General features: G+C 43.7%; 1 protein-coding gene across 1 annotated transcript in view; it reads right to left on the reverse strand.

The window, feature by feature from the left end:
- SLC9A9 (solute carrier family 9 member A9) overlaps positions 1-20,747 on the reverse strand; it is a 562,224-nt gene that overhangs the window by 530,549 nt on the left and 10,928 nt on the right. The window contains exon 2 of the mRNA XM_040974753.1: positions 15,253-15,455. Coding sequence (XP_040830687.1) covers positions 15,253-15,455 — 203 coding nt within the window. The remainder of the gene's footprint in view (positions 1-15,252; positions 15,456-20,747) is intronic.

Raw genomic sequence — 20,747 nt, forward strand, 5'->3', positions numbered from 1 at the left:
TAAAAAAGATCAAAGGTTAATGAAAAGTAAAAAATAAAATATAAGGTGATTTAAGGAATGAGACCCCATATTTGCTATGATTTTTTTAAAGTATGATTAAGAATCTCAAAAGGCCTAATACAGAATTGGGCAGGTGAGCAATAAACGTGCATTGAATGGTCAACCCCTTGCAATGCCCTCAATCTACCGAATTACCAAAAATTACTGCAAGACTGTCATACCCCGCTAACTAAAGCAGAATTACAGATGCTAACAGTTACAATTTGTGCATCAAAGTTCATGGAGGGAAAATTAATTCACAGGGAAGTAGTTATTGGGAACCAATATAAAAAAAAATACAATGTAATTGTCATTGAGGACTTGTGAGAATATAATACCCTAGCACTGATTACTTTTTAAAGTAATTTAAATTCCGGGAAGCAGAAATAGGCTACAACATTTTACAAGCAAAAATGACAGCTGTAACTCTGGTATTTTGTTGCAAGTACACCGTGTTTACAGGTGGATCATTGAGATCAAAACATTTATGCAATGTTAAAGACTTAACCTGGTAGCAAGGAGTTCTGGAAAAGAATATGGAACTTAGTGGAAACATGAGTCCTGCCTTAGGTCAATATTAATGAAGTCATAAGGGTTATCAGAACCTCAGCTGTTTCTTTGTCGCTCAGGATCCCTCTCCCTAGCTCCCAATCTGATATATTTATCACTTGCCAATGAATCCTACTAACTAATAGCAAAGTGCCACTGATACTTCGACAACACTATTACAGTTTTTGTATTGTCCTTCTATAGCGCACCGCTGGTGTCTTTCCCATAGTCCTTTGATCTAAGTACTGCGGACACTTCAGTTTTCCAAGTGTGGAGCCAAGGTTCAGAGTTGTTTGCCGAAAGGCACATGTCTGTGTGAGTAGCTAAGGCCTGACCTCAAACTGCAGGCCCGAGGCTTTGCAGATAACAGTAACACAAGAAAACAGATCGATTCATACATTTTGGGCACATAGTATGAGCCGGGTTCTGTTCTGAAGGTGTTCACGCACTGTCTGTAGTTCACAATGGCCTTACAGAGTAGCTAGGACTAACCCATATTTAACCAGTGCAGAAATTGGAGCAAAGGAAACTTAATATCTCGTTCCAGATCACACTAGATCAATGACATTTCAAGCAAGATCCACATTAAGCGCAACATCCCATTTGTCACCCATGGGTGGGTTCAGGTCACCCACAGCACTGACAAATAGATTCTCAATATCTGCAAATACATAAAGGATGTTTTGAGCTTCCTGGTGATTGGTCCAGCACGACGCCAGTGATAGGTAGTCTACATTTCACATATGGTTCCTGACGCACAAGAACAGCCACCTGCACCATCCTGTGACTCTACTAAGGAAGCTGTTTATTCTGGTCTGAATAGAGAAGCTCCAGGCAGCGCTCGCTCTCCTGGTCCAATTATTCATAGCCCAGCTTTCTCTCCTACCATCTTCCCTCCCCGCTCTACTCCCAACCTTCAACCCATGAGTCCCAAAGTCTGACTTAGCATAGAATTTCCTACAGTTTCTGGTCTTCCAACGGACTGACTAGTTGAATGGGTTGCCGTTGGCACTTGTGGAGCTGTCCTTCACATCAGATATTGTGGTGTGCTTCTCTCCTAAGCCTGGCACGAGCCAGAGGAAAAAAGCAGAGACACGGACTGGACCTTGCCTCCCACCTCACCGAGAGCTATTTCTTTCTCAGGCCCCTGTGCATCAAGATTGACTTTACCCCCCCATACCCCCACTCCATCTGCTATAAATCTTAACCTGGGTCAATCTTTATACAAGAGGCAAGGAAATCATGCCTTACAATTTTCCTAAGTTTGCCCGATCTTTATCAAACCTTAACCATGGGGCCACTGACCTGGGGAAGCTGGGGCAAGGGCTGGGTCAGCAAGAAACACAGTTCTAGCAGGCAGGTGAGGGGATGGGGGACAGAGGTAGTTGCTGACATCAGCAGGAAGGATCACTTTATCTGAACGTGACACATTTCTCAGGGGTGTTCAAACCTGAAAAATAACACCGAACTTCCTCCACCCCACCCACCTCCGACTTTGCCCTCCAAAGGAAGCATCCATGTCCACAAGAGGCAGACATTAAGGAATCAAACAATATTTACAGCACACCTATCACTAAATAGAAATTCCCTTGCTTAGTTCAGAGGAGCAACCATCCAAATTAAGGATGACAAATCCTGGTTTTATAGAGAAGAAAGGGAAGTGAATTGTCCAGGAGTCTCAGTACTGGAAGAAGCAAAGGTGAAATTTTACCATAACTGCAAAGCAAATGCGATGTCTTATGTCACTTTCATGGTAGCAGAGTTTAAGATGAAGAAGTGACTCTCTTAACAGTAGAATTCTTTTTTTTTAAGGTTTATTTAGTTTTATTGCAAAGTCAGACATACAGAGAGGAGGAGAGAGAGAAACGAAGATCTTCTGCCTCCCGATTCACTCCCCAAGTGGCTGCAATAGCCGGAGCTGCATGAATTCAAAGCCAGGAGCCTGGAGCCTCTTCCAGGTCTCCCATGCAGGTACAGGGTCCCGTGGCTTTGGGCCATCCTCGACTACTTCCTCAGGTCACAAGCAGGGAGCTGGATGGGATGTGGGGCTGCTGGTATTAGAACTGACACCCATTTGGGATCCCGGCGTGTGCAAGGTGAGGACTTTAACCGCTAGGCTACCATGGCAGGCCCTTAACAGTAGAATTCTAAGACAGCATTTATAGGAAGGTAGACTTTCTGGTGAAGTGAAAACAAGATGTGTAGATATTTTCAGTTCGTCTAGACATGCAATTAAGTGACCATATATTCAATTGTGTGCTTGTGAACCAACACCTGCAAGGAAAACAGACACAAACAAATCCCACAAGCCCAGGTGTGTACAACTTGCCCAGTTTCTGTGATAAAAGTACTCCTACTGTGGTCCACCTCCAGCTCCCTTGCTACCCCATCATCTGCATGTGTAGCACACAGCCAGCTCGTGATCCAGGGTTCTGCCTGCTCTAACACACTGCTCATCTGATTTTACTCCAAGTCATTATTTAGGCACCAATCTTGGATATGAAATCCATAGACTCTTCCCAGCCTGTGTTAAGGACAGTGTGTGAGCACTGGTTGTATGCAAATCGCCCTTAAGGGAGGGGCCTTGTTGCACCTGCTGCTGGGAGTGTGGTGAGCCCCTGCAGGCTTTGCCAAAACTTAAGGGCGCCCCTTCACCCCAAGTCGCATCCCTCTCCAGTGTGACCCCTCTCCCAGGTCAGAGCAGTTTGCTGTTTCAAAGGCCTGGCTGGGGACTCTGCTCAGGGCTCTGCTCAGGGCTCAGGATGACTCTGAGGCCACAGCTAGCCCCAGAGCTCTCCAAGGGATCTGCCCTCTGTCTTCTTGGCTCTCTGTCCTCTTCCATTCCTAAGTGTTCATTTCATAAACATCCTGCTCACCAAGCTTCATTTCAGGGCTTGCTGCTTCCTAGGAAACCTGATCTGCTAGGATGAGCAGAAACCTGGAGGTCACCAGACACTGCGCAGCATAGAACTCAGTACATCACTGCTCAGAAATAGGTCTGAGAGCTGTATCCAGGAGACCCCCTAACTCATGACAAGCTTGAGTGGCAACAAGAGATAGCTCGGTTCAATGTCCAGCCTTGGGCAGGAGTTTAGCATGACAGTTAAATCGCCCCTTGGTACACTTACTCACTTGGTACACCTACACCCCATGCTGAAGTACCAGAGTGTGGACTCCTGCTCTCCTCCAGATTCCGGATTCGAGATTCCTGCTAATCCAGATTCCTGCCTCTGAGAAGCAGCAGGTGATGGTTCAAGAAGTCGAGGTCCTATACCCATGGGGAGACCTGCATTGAGTCCTTGGCTTCCAGCTTGGCCTGGCAAGCTCAATTGCTGCACGCATTTGGGGAATGAACCAGTGAATTGGTAACTGCCTCTCTCTCTCTTTCTCCCTTTCTCTCTCTTTCTCCCTTTCTCTCTCTTTCTTTTTTTTTTTTTTTATTTTTTTTTAAAGATTTATTTTTATTATTTTTTATTGGAAAGGCGGATATACAGAGAGGAGAGACAGAGAGGAAGATCTTCCGTCCGATGATTCACTCCCCAAGTGAGCCGCAACGGGCCGATACTATGCCGATCCGAAGCCAGGAGCCTCTTCCGGGTCTCCCACGCGGGTGCAGGGTCCCAAAGCTTTGGGCCGTCCTCGACTGCTTTCCCAGGCCACAGGCAGGGAGCTGGAAGGGAAGCGGGGCTGCCGGGATTAGAACCGGCGCCCATATGGGATCCCGGGCGTGCAAGGCGAGGACTTAACCACTTGCGCCACCGCGCCGGGCCCTCTCTCTCTTTCAAAAGACAATGCCCAGCCTCCTTAGGCCAACCCCTCTGGTGGGTGCTGGCTCTGTGTGAACACTTCTCGGGCTAAGCTTCCTTAAGCTACTGATGAAGAGCTTCTTGGTGATCTTAGGACTGACGTAGGCCATGCAGCCAGATGGGACTTAATGTGAACTACTCACCAGGGAACAGCAATGGTGAATGCACTGCCACCTCAGTTGAATATTTTAGAAAAGACAAAGCAAAGGGAAAAAGAAGATTGAAAGCTCCGTTTTAAGTTTTATCTACTTAGGCTAAATGGCTAGTGGGTAATCTTTTCCTCCTGCTCCTTGTCTGTTTTCTCTCCCTGCACTCACTCAGCCTCTCTCTCTTTTCATCTCTCTCTCCCTTTTGGCCTCCCTCCCTCTCTCCCTGCCTTGAATTTCTCCACCTTCCTTCATCCCTACCTAATTATCTACAGATGTGATTTGTAACAATTCAGCCCTTTGAGTAGTAAATAGCTGTCACATTTCACCCACCCACTTTCCCTCTAAAGGAAGTCCGTGACAGATGATTTAGGTATAAAACGACAACTAATTAAAACACAGCAGAGCAGCAGTAGAAATATCAAGGCACAAGCAGACGACAGACACCTGGTTACAGTATCGACCCATTTATCAAGCCCTCACAGCGTCCGTGCCAGTCATCCAGGAATGCATCCGAATAGATCTGGTTCTAGTGGCAGGCATTAATCAATACAACATAGATGAAATGATCAGAACTCAACTAAGATAGTGGATAGTGATACAATAAAATCAATACATCACAGATGGAATTATTAGAATCCAACTAAGATGGTGAAAGAGAAATGATAAGAACAGTTGTGCAGTATGGCATTAGATGACAATTGGATAATGTGGTCGGGGGTGTGGGCTCCTTAGGAACCAGACAAGTGTTTCCACAAAGAGCATCAGCCATGAAGAACATCTCAGTGTCAGACCAAGAGCCCATGCCCATGCTAGCACTGTCTCAGAATACAGCGCAGTCACAGGCTACACAGTGAGATGTCAACAAAAGACCATATCTGCAAAGGTGTATACTGTGGATTCTAAGCGTGAGTCTAGGTGTAATAGGCTAGACTTGCTAGGAGGGTGCAAGTATGCTCAACAATGCCAGCATGATGAAATCACTTAACAACACATTCCTGAGAATATGTCATCATTCATCAATGCTTGATTGTATTTAAGGTTTCAGGAAAGATAGTCGAGGGAACGCTCAATGAAGAAATATTGTTAACATGACCAAAGGAGTAAAGAAAACACATATTTTTTGATGACCACATAAAAATCAAGTGGAATAATATGGAAGATCCAGATTAAATTTCTGGGTTTTTTGGCTTGCTTCTACCGATGCTGTAGGGAGCATTTGGGGAGTGAATCAGCAGATGGAAATCTCGTTCAGTCTCTATCTTACAAATAATGTGAAAATATATAAAGATATTTTAAGTAAAGGATTCAGTCTTTAGCCATTTTTGAAGTCATTACAGAGGCCATGTTCTGAAGGTAAAGTTCAACCAGGGGGAAGGAAAATGTGAAAACAAAGAAATTTTAAGTTCTTAAAATCAACAACAGTTCTCTAAATCAAAGTTTAGGGTGACAGCAGTGGAATCTGTCCAAGTAGGCTTATCCCATTGACTGCCAACCTGGACTCTCTAGGAGCATCTTGTTAAGAGTCCAGATTGTCATGTAGAGAAGCATAAATCATGAAGGCTTGTTCTCTGCAGAATGGAGGACTCATCCACTCCATGTGGCAGGAGCAGCGAAGGCGTTTGCAGGCCCCGAATGCTGCTTCACCATTGTGTTGCTTGCTTCCTTTCAGTGCGCCTAGAAGAGGTGAAAGATTTCTATCCATCACCTTCCTTATCCTCCTCCGAGAATGCCCCAGGTCTAACTGCACACATACATCTTGTGGTTCAATGATTCTCTCTGGCCAAGCTGTTCCTGTTCCTGGAAGAACTGTGGTCCCCACAACTAGAACAATCCAGCAATGGAAAAGACTGGAAAGTGTAGAAACGGTTTACAAATAAATAGATACGTATTAAAACTCTGAACCACACAATGAAAAATAAATGAAAAACCCTCATGCTCACTACTAAGATGTTTGGAAAGTGAAAAAAAAACCAATTTAATTTAATTTACATATTGAATGCTGGGAAACAGGGTCAATGCTTTAAAAACAAAGATAGTTGAGCATAAAAAGTCAAATGATCAGTTATTTCTATAAGCAATTCCTTAAAATATTTTGAAACCACACAGCATTGTCAACACAATGATATGATCTGTGGTATCCTGTTTGTACTCTGGCAGTTCTCTCCACTGAAGCAACAGCCAGGACTGATCGCTCAGCAGTGCAGCACACTGCAGAATCACTTCCCTCCCCAACTGGTGGTGTCACTAGTTATACAGGAAGTGAAGACTTGGCAAAATTTACACTCGGCAGTTTCCTTTGACTTGTACATTATAGTCAACTGATTTATCAGTGATAGGAAGTATAAATTTAACTGTGCTGACAACTTTTTGAAAATTTGCTAGATCTGCAAGACTGTCCCAGCTAAACGCCCTGCTGACCCTTTCCGCTCAATATCGTAAACACACAATGTGCTAAATCAATGATGAATGAATTAATGATGAGCCAGATTGATTCATTCACTCATTAGTTTTAAAAACATGCTTATGATTTCCCCCTATAAACCAGCTCCTCCTCCTAACTTCTAACCTCATATTACTGCCCCATCACCCTTATAAGTCCAGAAGCCCAGCTGGTCAAAACCCTTGATAGCCTTTCTTCCTCGCTTATCTTGCATCTGCGCCTTGACTGTCATTCCAGTTCAGCGTCCATCTGTTTTCTTGCTTTCACTTTCTGCCCTGCACACAGTAGCCATACTGTCCCTTTGCATTTGTCTACATTGCACTCTGCCACCGAGTACCACAGCTGACATCAAGGGCTTTCCACATCAAGTTCTGCCTTTCATTTCTGGTCCTCTGTTTCCCTATACGTCAACAAATTTAATTCTTCCCTCAAAATATTTTATCTTCTTTCCCACTTTTATCTCTTTCCCTCCACCTGGAATGTCTCCCCAGCTATAACCCACACCACACATTGCACTACCACCAGATGCAATTTGCCTGCCCATCTTTGAAATCTTTCCTTTCACTCTAGCCAAAGTACATGGTACTTGCCCCAGTCCGTTTTTCTTAGAGTTTTCCATTTGAAAATCAAAGTTAAGGAGAGAAGGGGGGAAAGTGGGAGAAAGAGAGAAAGGTTCTTCAGAGAGAGAGAGAGAGAATCAATTTTCCACACTTTGGTGTACTTACCAGGCGACCACAATGGCAATGGTTTGGACTAGACTGAATCCAGGAGCCAGGAACATCTTCCAGGACTCCCATGTAACTGGCAGGTGCCCAAGCACTTAGCCCATTATTCCTGCCTTTCCCAAGTCATTATTAAGGAGAGGGATAGGAGGTGGAGCACCCATATGGTATTCCAGTGTTGCAGGCAGCAGCGCTCCAATGTCAGCCCAATCCACTCCCTTGATCCTTGCCTCTTAGTGTCACAAACTCATTTATCCAGATGTTGTATTTTCCTCTTATTTACTGGTGAACTCTTTGAGACCATATCTTATTTCAGAATTGAAATTAGTGGGACTCACTTTATTTCATTTGTGTTGAAAAAAAAAATAAATGAAGGGTAGAGAAATCATCCACTCTTAACAAGCAAATTTTGAACTTTGTATTGATATGAAATTAGCAAATGTTTAGCAGGTATTTTGTATTCCTAAATATTACTTATATAACAATTCATCGCTAAAGCGTTGGCTAATAGAATACAGAGCTGAGAGTGTTTAAAAGGGAGGTGGGGAGGGCCCAAAGGCAGCACTGTGGTGTAATGGGTAATGCTGCCATTTGTGCAGGTTTGTGTCCTGTGCTACCCCACTTCCCACCCAGCCCCCTGTTAATGTACCTTAGAAAGCAGCGGCCGATGACCCAAGTGCTTGGGACCCTGTAGAGCACCCTGGTGGGACACCAAGCAGAAGCGTGTTGCTCCAGCCTATTGTGACCATCTGGGAAGCAAACCAGCAGATGAAAGACCTCGCTCATTCTCTCTCCCTCTCTTTCTGCATGTCTACCTTTAAAATCAATAAATATTTAAGATAACAATGAGAAATTGTTACAATTATCTTATAGCCACAGAATGGCCTGACCTGCCAGATGGTCCTGGAAACACTGGGTAGATACAGAGCAACACGGTCTATTAACCCGCGGAGACACTTGTTTTGAGTTCACCATGTGCTCATAGCAGGCCGAGCAGTGCTGTTGTACTACTCAAGACACTGTTAGTAAAAATATTTTTTCTCTTTTCTACACTGTAATCTGTATTGAATGTGAATAAAACAACTTGGCATATGCTATTTCCTGAACTTCCATTTGTTTACATGTGCCACAGAAGCACAGTGCATGCCTCCTTATCTGGATGCCAATAGCTCGAGTACTTTCCAGTGCTCCTCAGCAGAAGGAAACCACAATTCCATCAAAGCCCATTCTCCTTCCCACGTGCATCAATACCTGCCACACCAGTTAGGAGACCTTCCACAAGGCCAGAACACAGTTTGATGCTCAAGATAGCTCGCCAGATACTGAAACCAAGAATTTCACCCAATCCTCTAAAATGCATTCTTCTAAAGAAAACTCATTTCCAAATCCTGCCATTTGCATAAACAAGGGTTTCTCATACAGACCTTCTCATGTAGCACAAACAGTGAGGCTCATGTGGGGCTTCTGTACCTCCACTGAGTGGAATCTCTCTCCCTTTGAACTCTGATCACCCTGTGCTGTCCCCACGGAGGTCACCCAACTGCTGTCTACGTAATGCCTGGCACTTCAGCCTCAGGTGCCCTGTCCTTTGTCCTCAGGGCACCTCTGACAGCCTGGCTGGTAGTGTCAGGTGCAGTAAGCTCTCAGGACCCAGGGTTAAATGCATAGGTCCAAATTGTGCTTGGACCCTCCCCTGAAGAAGCACCCAGAGCCACCATATCATTTCTCTGGACATGAATGTATTATCTGTTTCTACACAGCTAGGATTAGAGAACAATTTCAGGTCCTCCAAGTCTTCAGCATCCAGGAGACTACAACTCTCCCAACTCTGGGGTGATTGAACATAGTGCGAACTCTACCACCTGTGCGTGCTCCACCAAGCTCTCAGTCATTCAATCATCTATGCATTTGTTCACTAAATGTGCATGTAGCCACTGTTAAGCATGAAGCTCCACGGTAGGCTTTGGGGATACACTGGGTAATCAAAGAGGCATGTTCTCAACCTTTGTGATATTTACAGCCTAGTGGGCAATTAACAATGTAAACAAAAATGCAGTGGATGCATACATAATTTCAGATAGCCCATGTACTATAGTGAGACACAAAGTAGAGAAATATGTGAGAAACGTTAGGGGCTAGCATCTCCTAAGAGATTGTATTTCAAGCCAAGATTAAAGGGATGCAACCTGATGTTCAAATGATAGAAATAAAACCATTTTAGGCAAGATGAATGACATATGCAGAGGTCCTGAGTCGAGTTCTAGTGTGTTGAGGAACAAAGTAGCTGGCAGACCTGCAGTAGCAGGGGACAGGGGTAAGAAATGCAAAGTAGCATCTCTCTCCCCACAATGTTCACCTGGGCTCTACATGGAACTTAAGCCAGTGGGAATTGTCCACTAAAAGAAGCTAGGTAGTTCCAGTACTGTGAAATAATGCTGGTTAAACCATAGCCTGCAACACTGACATCCTATATGTGCGCCAGTTCAAATGCCAGTTCATGTCTCTTTCGGCTCCACTTCTAATCCAGCTCCCTGCTAATGCCCTTGGGAAAACAATAGAAGTTGGCCTAGGTAGCACCCATGAGGATGATCTGAAAGCTCCTGGCACCTGACATGTGGGCAGTGGGGTGCTGAAGCCGCTCCCAGGAATATGAAAGGCCTTCGCAGGATGGCGGCTGGTCCAGGGCCAGGAGGCAGGGTTGGTTTCACCAGCAGGTAAACAGGAAGTCACAGGGATAGGCTAATGCCCTTGCTGTGATTATGCCATTGCTACTGGCCTATCAGGGAGCGCCAAGTGGACCCACGGGGAGAAGTGATTGGTGGAGAGTGGTATAAAAGCAGCCGCTAAAAGCTATAAGACAGAGGAGGAGAATGATGGGGAGAAGAACGATGGAAGGAATGAGAAGAATGGGGCAGCAGAGAGGGGTTACAAAAGCTAAGATCATTGGGTGGGAAAGCTAAGGCGTACGGGGAGAAAAAGTAGAGAGGGGTTACAAAAGCAGTAAGACCTACGGAGAGAAAAGTACAGGGACAAGAATAGGGAAAAGCAGCAGAGAGGGTGCAAAAGCAATAAGGTCTACAAGGAGAAGAACAGGGAGAAAAGCAGCAGAGAGAGGGCTAGAAAAGCAGCAGAGAAAAGCTAAGACCTACGAGGAAAAAAGCAGCAGAGAAAGAGTATAAAAGCAGCCGCTTTTGGCATTAAGGGGTACGGTTGCAGTTCCAGCTTTTCCCAGACCCTCAAGAGTATGCCTCGTCCTTAGTGTCGCTTCTGGTCGGTGACGCTGATGCCAGCCCAGCCCAACACTGGAAATTGTTGCCGTTTAGGGGTTAAATTAGTACATGGAAAGGCTCTCTCTCTCTCTCTCTCTCTCTCTTTCTCCCTATCATTCAAATTCTTATTAAGGCATATATTTGTTAAAGCACCTTGGTGATCTTCCAAAATCCCATATCTACAGTTAGTCTCTGAACCTATCATGTTAAAAACTCCAGGGGCAGAACATGGGACTCAGCATCGCTTTGTACCTTCCAAAGGATTCCAAAGTGTGGAAGGTTTGGAGCCTCTTTACTTAAATCAATTTTTTTGTGTTAAAGTTCCTATTTTTTTTTTTTAAAGATTTATTTTTATTATTTTTTCATTGGAAAGGTGGATATACAGAGAGGAGAGACAGAGAGGAAGATCTTCCGTCCGATGATTCACTCCCCAAGTGAGCGCAACGGGCCGATACTATGCCAATCCGAAGCCAGGAGCCTCTTCTGGGTCTCCCACGCGGGTGCAGGTTCCCAAAGCTTTGGGCCGTCCTTGACTGCTTTCCCAGGCCACAGGCAGGGAGCTGGAAGGGAAGCGGGGCTGCCGGGATTAGAACCGGCGCCCACATGGGATCCCGGGCACGTGCAAGGCGAGGACCTTTAACCACTTGCGCCACCGCGCCGGGCCCAAGTTCCTATTTTTATACCTAAATATGATAGCATTCACCTCAATGAAGCAAGGTCCCTTTTTGGCTCTGAATTGGGTGGCCTCTACTTGCAGAAATAAGCTCTTTTCACTCATCTATATGCAAAATTTTCTTTCCCTCACTGAGTCCCGTGATTCTCATATCTACCAGCCAGGTATGAAATCTTGGACACTTAGACAATTATCTTCACACTTATCTATCCAACAGGTTCTATTGATCCAAGCCTTGGATGCAGCCCTCCTTCCCTGGTCCTGGGATGTAGCCACCTTCACTGATCCCGGGATGCGGCCCTCCTCCCTCATCCTAGTACTGGCACACATTATGGTCTCACATTCCAGTCCATCTCGCCCTAATGATCTTTCTGAGCTCAATTACTACTGTCTACCTAAACTATACCCACACACCCTTCAAGGCCCTTCTGAATGCCCCCTTCTCCAGGTAGCCTGCCTAACGAGCTCACACATTTGTGACAACTAATCTGTGAACTTCTATAGCCCTCATGATCCACGTAATGTATTGGTTTTGCTCCCCAAAATTATGTTAAATAAATTACCAAAACAAATACACATTTTACTAATTCTTGGCATCTACCATGTATTCAAACATTACCCCGGTACTAGTAATGGCATCACTAGTGCAGCAGCAGTTGCCATGGTAGTAAGGGCTACAACGATGCTATCACAGCATAAATGCTCCACATCAGCCAGGGACTCAATCAACATCATCCTCTTTGAACATTAAAACAATTCTTGGTAGGAGTTACAGCACAGCAGGATAAGCCTCTGCCTTTTGCCTTTGATTCTGGCATCCCACGTGGGTGTTGATTCAAGTTCTAGTTGCTCCAATTCTAACATAGTTTCCTACAAAGGAGACCTGGAAGAAGCTCCAGGCTCCTGGCTTTGGTCTATTCTAGACTTGGTTATTTTGGCCATTTGGAAGGATGGAAGAATCTCTCTCTTTCTTTCCTCTCTCTCTTCCTCTCATTTGCCCTCCTCTCTTCTCACTGTAACTGTACTTTTTAAACAAATAAAAACTAAAATCTTTAAAATAAATAACCCACAAATTTACAAAATGGGTGTTACTTCCAACATGCAAACAGTTCCCATCTGGGGAATGGGAAGCCTAAGGAACTTATAAAAGATGACATATCCATGTAATTCCAAAGGTGTGCTTTGCTTTGTTTGTGTTTTTAAAGAAATCATTACTTCATGTCACTTCTGTGTAAGTCTTCCAATGAATAGGCACCACTTTGGAATCTCTTGGCAACTAACATGACTGATTGATATGAATAGTGGTGGACAATGGAGAACTATTCCTAAGACAGGCAGGATATGGGGTATACCAGCTAGAGTCTTCCAGCACTGACAATAACCACCAAATGTGCAACAAATGTTCTCCAGGCATTTACAGATAAGATCCTTTTGCCCTGATGTCATCTAACCTATCAAGTGCATCAGAAGCCACCCCCTATTGCCAGCAACCAGGGAATGGCTTGCTCTGAATGCTGCCTCACCTTTGAACAACCCCGGATGCTTGAAGAACAAATGATGATTATAACTCCATGAGTCATATGACTAAGAAGTTTATCCCAAAGTATCTCAGCCATTGGGGGTCAATCAAAAAATTTATATGCAAAACTATGTTTGTAAAACTATGCTTGTCAAACTAATGGTTAAACTAGTAATTAAGCTAATGCTACTCTAGATTTAATGATCTGTGCATACTTAAAATGTACTGCGTGTGTGAGTAAAAATTGGTCAATTTTTCAATTATTATGTAAAAGTCTTTTTGCTTTTGACTTGTTAATCTTACTCAGTGAAGTATTAAGCCTTTCTACATTAATTTAAATTGACTAAGCCTTTCACGTAAGTTTAAAATCTATTATCTGAAACACTAAGAAAAAAACAGTAGGAAAGGGAAGGGAGGAGGACGGAAGAGAGGGAGAAAGGGACCATCATGTTCTTATAATTGTGTCTATAAGTCACATTGAAAATCCTAAAGGTAAACGTATATATGTATGTATATATATATGTGCATATATAGTGACCTAGCCACTTAGGTATTTTCTCTAGAACTTGGTATAAGTTTTAAAAGCAATGGCTTGATTATTGTTGATTAAGGAAGCAACACATCTCTTATACAATAAAAGTTCTAATCAGCAATTATTGGCTATCCTCTTAGAGAATAAAATTTCCATAGCAACAGGGATAATCACTAGCATCTTTAATTATCAGCCTTTCTTAGGAGAGTGACTTGCAAAAATGCAAATAAAAATGAGCAGGAAAATCAAGAAAAGTAATTAACTTACATCCAGGTGCTAACCAAAAGAAAATGAGAAAATATCCTTAAAATTTCTTTATCTTACCATATCTAATTAAGTGAACAGAAAGAATCATATGGAAGAGATAATCCACAGCAATGGTCTCAATATTCATTTCAAAAAAATAATATTTAATTTGCATCGTGTGTGCTTCGTCTTACTTTTCCACATAAGTCTTATTTAGACTAACGTTATAATCAGCTTGACTTTCCTTGGTCCTTTCTTCTGCTATGAGGAAGTTTATCTAAAAATGTGCTAGTGTAAGATAATGTGGAAGAAATTACTAAAATTACACTTGTGGAGTAATTGGCAATAGCATAGCCATTCTTGGCCCACACATCCAGGCCTCTCCAAATGAGAGAAATAAAACAAAGCAAAAAAAAAAAAAAAACAACAACAACAACAGAATGATGACAAGAAAAGTACGTCCATGTAGCACAAAAGTACTAAAGCATCCTTTCCCAGCGTCTGGAAGTCCTCAGCTCTGACCCCAGAGAGTCTGAAACAAGATCGTGCTTCCTAGCGCACACAGGATGCTTACACAGAAATACACCTGTTCTTCCCACAGCTGAGCCGGGACATGCAGGCGCTTCACAGGGAACCTCAGCTGCAGGCAGACCCAGAGTCCTGAGAACAGAGGGGAATTCTCCTGCTAGTCGCTGAAGCAGTTCGCAAGTCGGTGATAGTAATTTAGTTTTAAAAGCTGAGTCATTTCATTTCACAGTTTTTCTTTTTCTATCCAAGAATCACTGACTAAATGCATGGCGACAAGAGCTCTTGAGACTGGCTGTGTGTCAGTGTATTCCTAAAAACCAAGCAGGCAAAAGTCAGCGATCCCAGTGGTAACAGCTTCATTCCTCTCCATGTTCCATTTCGTGCAAGGGAAATTTGAAACAAATAATCAACTGGTAATACACACACACACACACTACCATGAACACATCTAACGGCACTTAAAATACACATGTGAAAACCTGAGTCAACTATCAAGAAAGGTGGAATTATCGAACGTATTTGTATTTTTATTGAATATAATGGGATGTGAAGCAGCTACATTTTAAATCTTTCTTTCCCAACTTTTACGAAAACACACCACGGAGCTTATAATATGAATATAATACCAGGCGTGGGCCCCCTGATCAACCAAGTGGCCCCAATAGCATGGTTCTGAAAAGGACACATTTATATATGCGAATGCACCACATTATGGATATTCATATGCAGTGTGACTGTTCACATTGCAAACAGTCCCTTCTGACCACGTGGGATTCTCACCTTTTCAAGTATAGCATTGCCTTGGTGGGGACTGATGTTGTGCTGACTGATCTCTCTTTTGTATTTATATTCATAAACTTTCTCCGTGATATTAACCAGCAGAGTTGAAGGACTGAAGGCCAGTTTTCCACAGTCATACACAGTTCCACTTTCAATGTCAGTTGGCGCTGTAGCGTATCGTAAAATTAATCCCATTATGAGGCCTGAAATAAAGAAGAAGCAGGTGTAAGTGGAGGAATGCAATCTTCACTGTTCATTAATGAATGTGCCCCTGAGTTTCTGTGGCAAATTAGTTCTTGAACTCCACAGCTAATCATCCTCAGATGCACCAGGTCTTCATATGAAATGATTGAATATTTGATAGAACCAACTCGCATCTTCTCATATACTGTAACCCATTTCTAGATTACTTATAATCAGTATAATGTAAATGCTGTGTAAATACTTGTCATATTATAGTGCTTGCAAATAATGACTAAAAAGTTTGTACAGGTTTTTACAAGAGATGCATTTTTTTAAAAAAAAATTATTTCATGTTATTTGAGAAGTGCAATGATATAGAGAAAGAAGGGGAGCGAGAGGGAGAAGGAATCTTGCATTTCCTGGCTCATTCCCCATGTGGCCACCATAGCTGAGAGAAGACAATGCTGCAGCCAGAAGTCCAGAACTCCACGTAGGTTGAAGGGCACAAGAACTTGGACCATCCTTGGCTGACTTCTTAGGCATCATAATCTACAGCTGGAAAGAAAGCAGGGCAGCTTAGACTTGAACCAGTGTTCTGATAATGGAACACTGCTGTGCAGGTGATGGCTTCATAACACCTGTCCCATGGGTGCAAATTGTAAAAAATCTTTTGACTTGAGGTTGATCGAATCTGCAGTTATGGAGGGCTGACTATGTATGGGTTAAAACTTCAGGTGTAGCAGAAGAAAGGGTTGGAACATTATCTAGTTTAAAACATTGCTGACTTTTCCATAAACCCATTCAATAGAATGCATTCTTAAAGGACTGCCATTGGATGACATTCCTTGAGTACTCAGCACAAATGCCCATTGGTTTCATGCCCAATGGCCTCATGCATCTTGGAGAGGAGAGATACCTGTCTCTTCTGTCTTTCCAAGTGTTTCCAAAAAGGCTTGCTGTGTTATGTACGTGCAGAATTGAACCGTCAAGAAACAAATCCCCTCCAACCGTTTCCAGTCCCCAAATCAGCACCTACTAATCTGGTTCCTTTAGACTGAGAGAAAATACTATGGCTGGGGACAAAAACAGTTCTTGCTCCATCCCTTGGGACATGAGCAATGTTAAGATTTCTTTTTATTATGTGCTAATAGGGACAGGACCTTGTAGCCATGAGGGGATACGATCGATGGACACAACAAACCCATGCTCAGAGGATGGCAGGTATGAGATAAAGACAGCCCCAGATCCCAAATAGTGCCACTGAGCCACTAGCTGTATATGAACTAGCTGCCTCATTTTAGACTTCCTCTTGAGCGATAAAATATCTCATTATCATCTTACCAGTAGAAAAATGTATTCCAATGATAAAAATTTTTTTTTTTCATGAGGAGTTCAACCTGACAGTTTTAAGTTTATCAACTGCCTGTAAGGTTGCTTGCTGGTAATCTGATAACTGAAATTTTCTAATGTAGATTTGTTAACAAATAAGGAAGATGTTTCAGAGATGAGATTCAGACTGATGGTTGTATTTGGGAAAAAGAATCCACAGCTCATTTTTTAAAGCATGAAAATGCCAGAGATTTATAGATTCAAACTACAAATACAGTTCCAGTTGTACCTGAACTCAAGTTTGTGTGAGTGAAGACTCATGAACAGTTATAATACAACATGACACGTGCTATGACAGCTGGTGAACGCTTTGTAATATGAGTACAGAGAGGAGATAGTCCAAAGCCCTTTGAATTATGCAAAACTTCAGACAAATATTAAAAGATCACATAAAATTTGACCAGATGAGCTGAACGAGGAAATGAGCTGAAACTCAGCTGTGCATGTTGGCATGGGAAAGTGCTGCCTGTCGTCTCTGGATCACAGCATTGAAGAAGTGAGTGCATCCCTTCCCTTTTCTTTCCCCATCTACACGCTCAATGGGAAGAGGTCAAAGGGCGTTAAGCTGAACCTGGCCAATGAGCTGCAAAAAAGAGATAGCAGGTGGAAGAAAGCCATCTATCCACCAGGAATACTTGCCCCAGACTGTTATGGGAGTGGAAAAAATAGTTTCTGTGGAGTAAAGCCATGAGTGCATTGGTACTTCTGTGCTAAGAACCAGTAATGGTAACCCAATGAATACACTATATGAATACAGACGGACTTACCCAGCACACTTGGGGAGTTACCAATGGTGTAAGAAGAAATATATAAAGATAGACATGGACAGAGAGGAGTGTAAATAGCAAGCAGTGGATAAGAGGCTCTAGTGCAATGCTCAGAAGTTCTGACCTGTGGTCTTTTGGTAAGATAGGAATATTGAAGCATTTTAAGCAGAAAGGTAAAACAAGCATATTTTCCTACAAGAATTACCTCTTGGGTAACAAGGTGGAAAACTAGAGTGAGAGGTGAGAATGACAGAGAGGTGAGATTTCTTTCTGGAGTCCTTCCCTAATTCTTGCTTCCGTGTTTGACCCACTGTTTCATGTTGCGGTAATATTGTGTCCTAACTTCTGTGAGGAACCCAGTGACAGGGTGATCACCTTCACTGAGTGTGTGAGCCACTGCGGAAAGGCAGGCAGCCTTTCAGCCACAACAGCGAAGGGCCATAGTCAAAGCAGTCATGACAGACTCTCCTGACTCCAAGTCATTTAGAGGGATTGCCTGCGAACATCACTTTTTCAACACTCTGCCTCTACGAAGGATTTATGTCCCAAAAGTGATTGAGCAGGTGCCAGGAATGCTACTCAAGTGGAACACAAAGAAGAGAATAATAAGATGCTATCTGCAAGGGACCTGCATTCAAATAACCCATAAAGCATCACTGACAACTCTAAGTGGAGAGACACTTGTTATGGCAAAAGCGCTTTCAATAACCTAGGATGAAATAAACATGAAACATTCATCATTACCTCCCAAACATGGAAAGGAAGTCTTTGTCCTAACAGGGAGTGCCTGATATTTAGTGTGGCTAAATTCACACTCCAGGTCCATGTCTAAACAACCCTGTTTCCCTCTCTGCCCAGCTCTGCTCTCAGCCTTCACAAAGAAGTAAAATGAGGAAATGGAGGAAGCCAAGATGTAACAGCCATACAACAGGTTTTCCAAACACTTGTCTCCCTGTAAGGATCGCCTTGGAGGAATGGTCCAAACTCACACTGAGGCTTCTCGCTGGCTGTCCCTGTGCTAAGGGGTGCTAAGGCAGAGCGATGGTAACTCTTCTGAGCGCTGACCATCAGCTTTGCCAAACCTTGCTTAGACCCATACCACAGCCTGAACTTCTCCTGGCTGGTCTTCCTTCATTCCCTTTGCACAAGGGTTGAGCCCTGTGTCCTCAGGCTCCCCTCCTATTTTTCTCTCCTGGGAGTTTCTCCCAGTAAATATTCTATACAATCAATTTCTTTCCAGCATCTGCTTCTTCAGGGATTCACACGAATGCACTAGCCAGAAGAGTCTGGCTCCACTTCTCCCCAAACAAAGGTTGACAGCAATCAGCATCTTGGCGGATTGTCAGGACCTGTGGGATCCCCCACCCCCATGCTCGCAGCCTCATAGTGCACCTGGTTAACAAGCTGAGCTCCCCAGGAGGGTACCTCTGCTGCAAGAGAAGCAGCTGGAAAATGCTCATTTGTCAGAGGCCAGACACTGACACGCAGAGCCACAGAGTGATTTTTCCAGGCATCTACAGCCATATGCTGTCGTGACTACAGCATGTTAACACACACCAGCACAATCTTGTATCAGACAGGTGACAGATTGAGTAAGATTTCCAGTAGGAAATAAAAGCTGACAAGAAGTGGTTGATTTTAGAGACAGTGTAAAGCAAACAGCCATTCTTTGTGCATAGAGGGAAAGAGAAGACAGCCTGCCATGGCTATGGGACACTACTCTCCCTGGTGAACCCTGAAATCAGGACTCCCCCTGCTAGAGTGGCAAAGGATCCAGCCTGCCCCGGCAGTATGAAACCCACCCAGCACGGGGACACATGGCCCTTGGAGACCTGCCCCCTTGCCATCTGCTACTATTGCCTTTCCAGGCAGAAACTTTGATCCAGATGCATCGGCAGCTGCTTCTTCAAGTCTGGACACCCGGTCACCTTAGATGGTGGCATTGTGGGTCTGACCTCCAGTGAATCCAGACCTCTCTGCAATAGCATAGAGCCCCTCCTGGGAGCTTGGAAAATGCACTTCCATCAAGCAGACGTCATCCTACAAAGTCTCTTTTAGATCCCACCTGGGAGAATCCGGGCTCTGATGGAGCCTGTGACCATAAAATATTTGTGTGCCTGAGCTCTTCCAGCCCGCACACTCTAGGGACTGGGTTTATAAAGATTTATAGCATAATTGCTTCAGTCTCAGCTGTCTCCCAGACACTGCTTAGGTCTGAGACTCAACGCTAGTCATCATTTTGTCTCCTTTAGAAAAGCCAGAAAGTCTGTCCACAGCCATACCACCCTGAACTTGCCCAATCCCATCTGAAGCTAAGCAGGGTCGGGCCTGGTTAGTATTTGGATGGGAGAAAAGCCAGACACTCGAGAAAGAATTCAAGTTCGACTTTCTCTAGGTCTACCAACCACTCCTTCCTGAGTCAAGAACAGTGGTACCCTCTGAACTTGTGCAGTCAGTCAGTTACCATCACATTTAAGGAGCATCACGCAGAGGTCCTCTGAACTGCAGTCCCCACTCAGCTCTATCTGTCATGTAGCAGAGGAGCGATCCGCCACTGCCACGGTGGTGCCATGGGAGGGGGAGGAGAGGAGGGAGAGTGGAGGAAGAGGAAATAGCATCAGCAATCCTCAAGCCAAGGAACATTCAGAAATACAAGCTTTGTTTTGTGAGTTTGGTTCTTACTTCAGTGTCTACATTGAAAAGACAAGAAAATTGCATTCCTTCCCTCTCCTCTGCCTTCATTTTGCTTTCTAGCCACAGACATACGAGGCATCGTTTGATCTGGGAATTCTGAGGATTACAAAATGTGAATTAAATATAATCTTGCTCTGAAGACATTACAGTGTCCTAACTTACCAGCCCGTTACCACCTACCCAGCCATCTGACCCCAATTTCCAACAAGAATAAGCCACAGCAAGGGTTTCCCAAACCTCTCCTGCCATGAAGTTCATTCTTCAGAACCGAGTTCCCTCACATCTCACCTGGAACTACTCTACAGATATTTCTAAAATGAATTTTCTTAGAGGATTACAGATGGGGACAGATTAAAAAAAAAAAGAACTCGAATGAAGAGGATCGTGAAATTGTTTTTGTAACACAGATGCGTTAGCATCTCTTCAGCTCTGTTCAGTGCTGTGGTTGTATTCCTGCATTCA

The sequence above is a fragment of the Ochotona curzoniae genome, unplaced genomic scaffold, assembly GCF_017591425.1.
Source record: "Ochotona curzoniae isolate NIBS_2020 unplaced genomic scaffold, NIBS_Ocur_1.0 contig_2599, whole genome shotgun sequence".
Classification (NCBI taxonomy): domain Eukaryota; kingdom Metazoa; phylum Chordata; class Mammalia; order Lagomorpha; family Ochotonidae; genus Ochotona; species Ochotona curzoniae.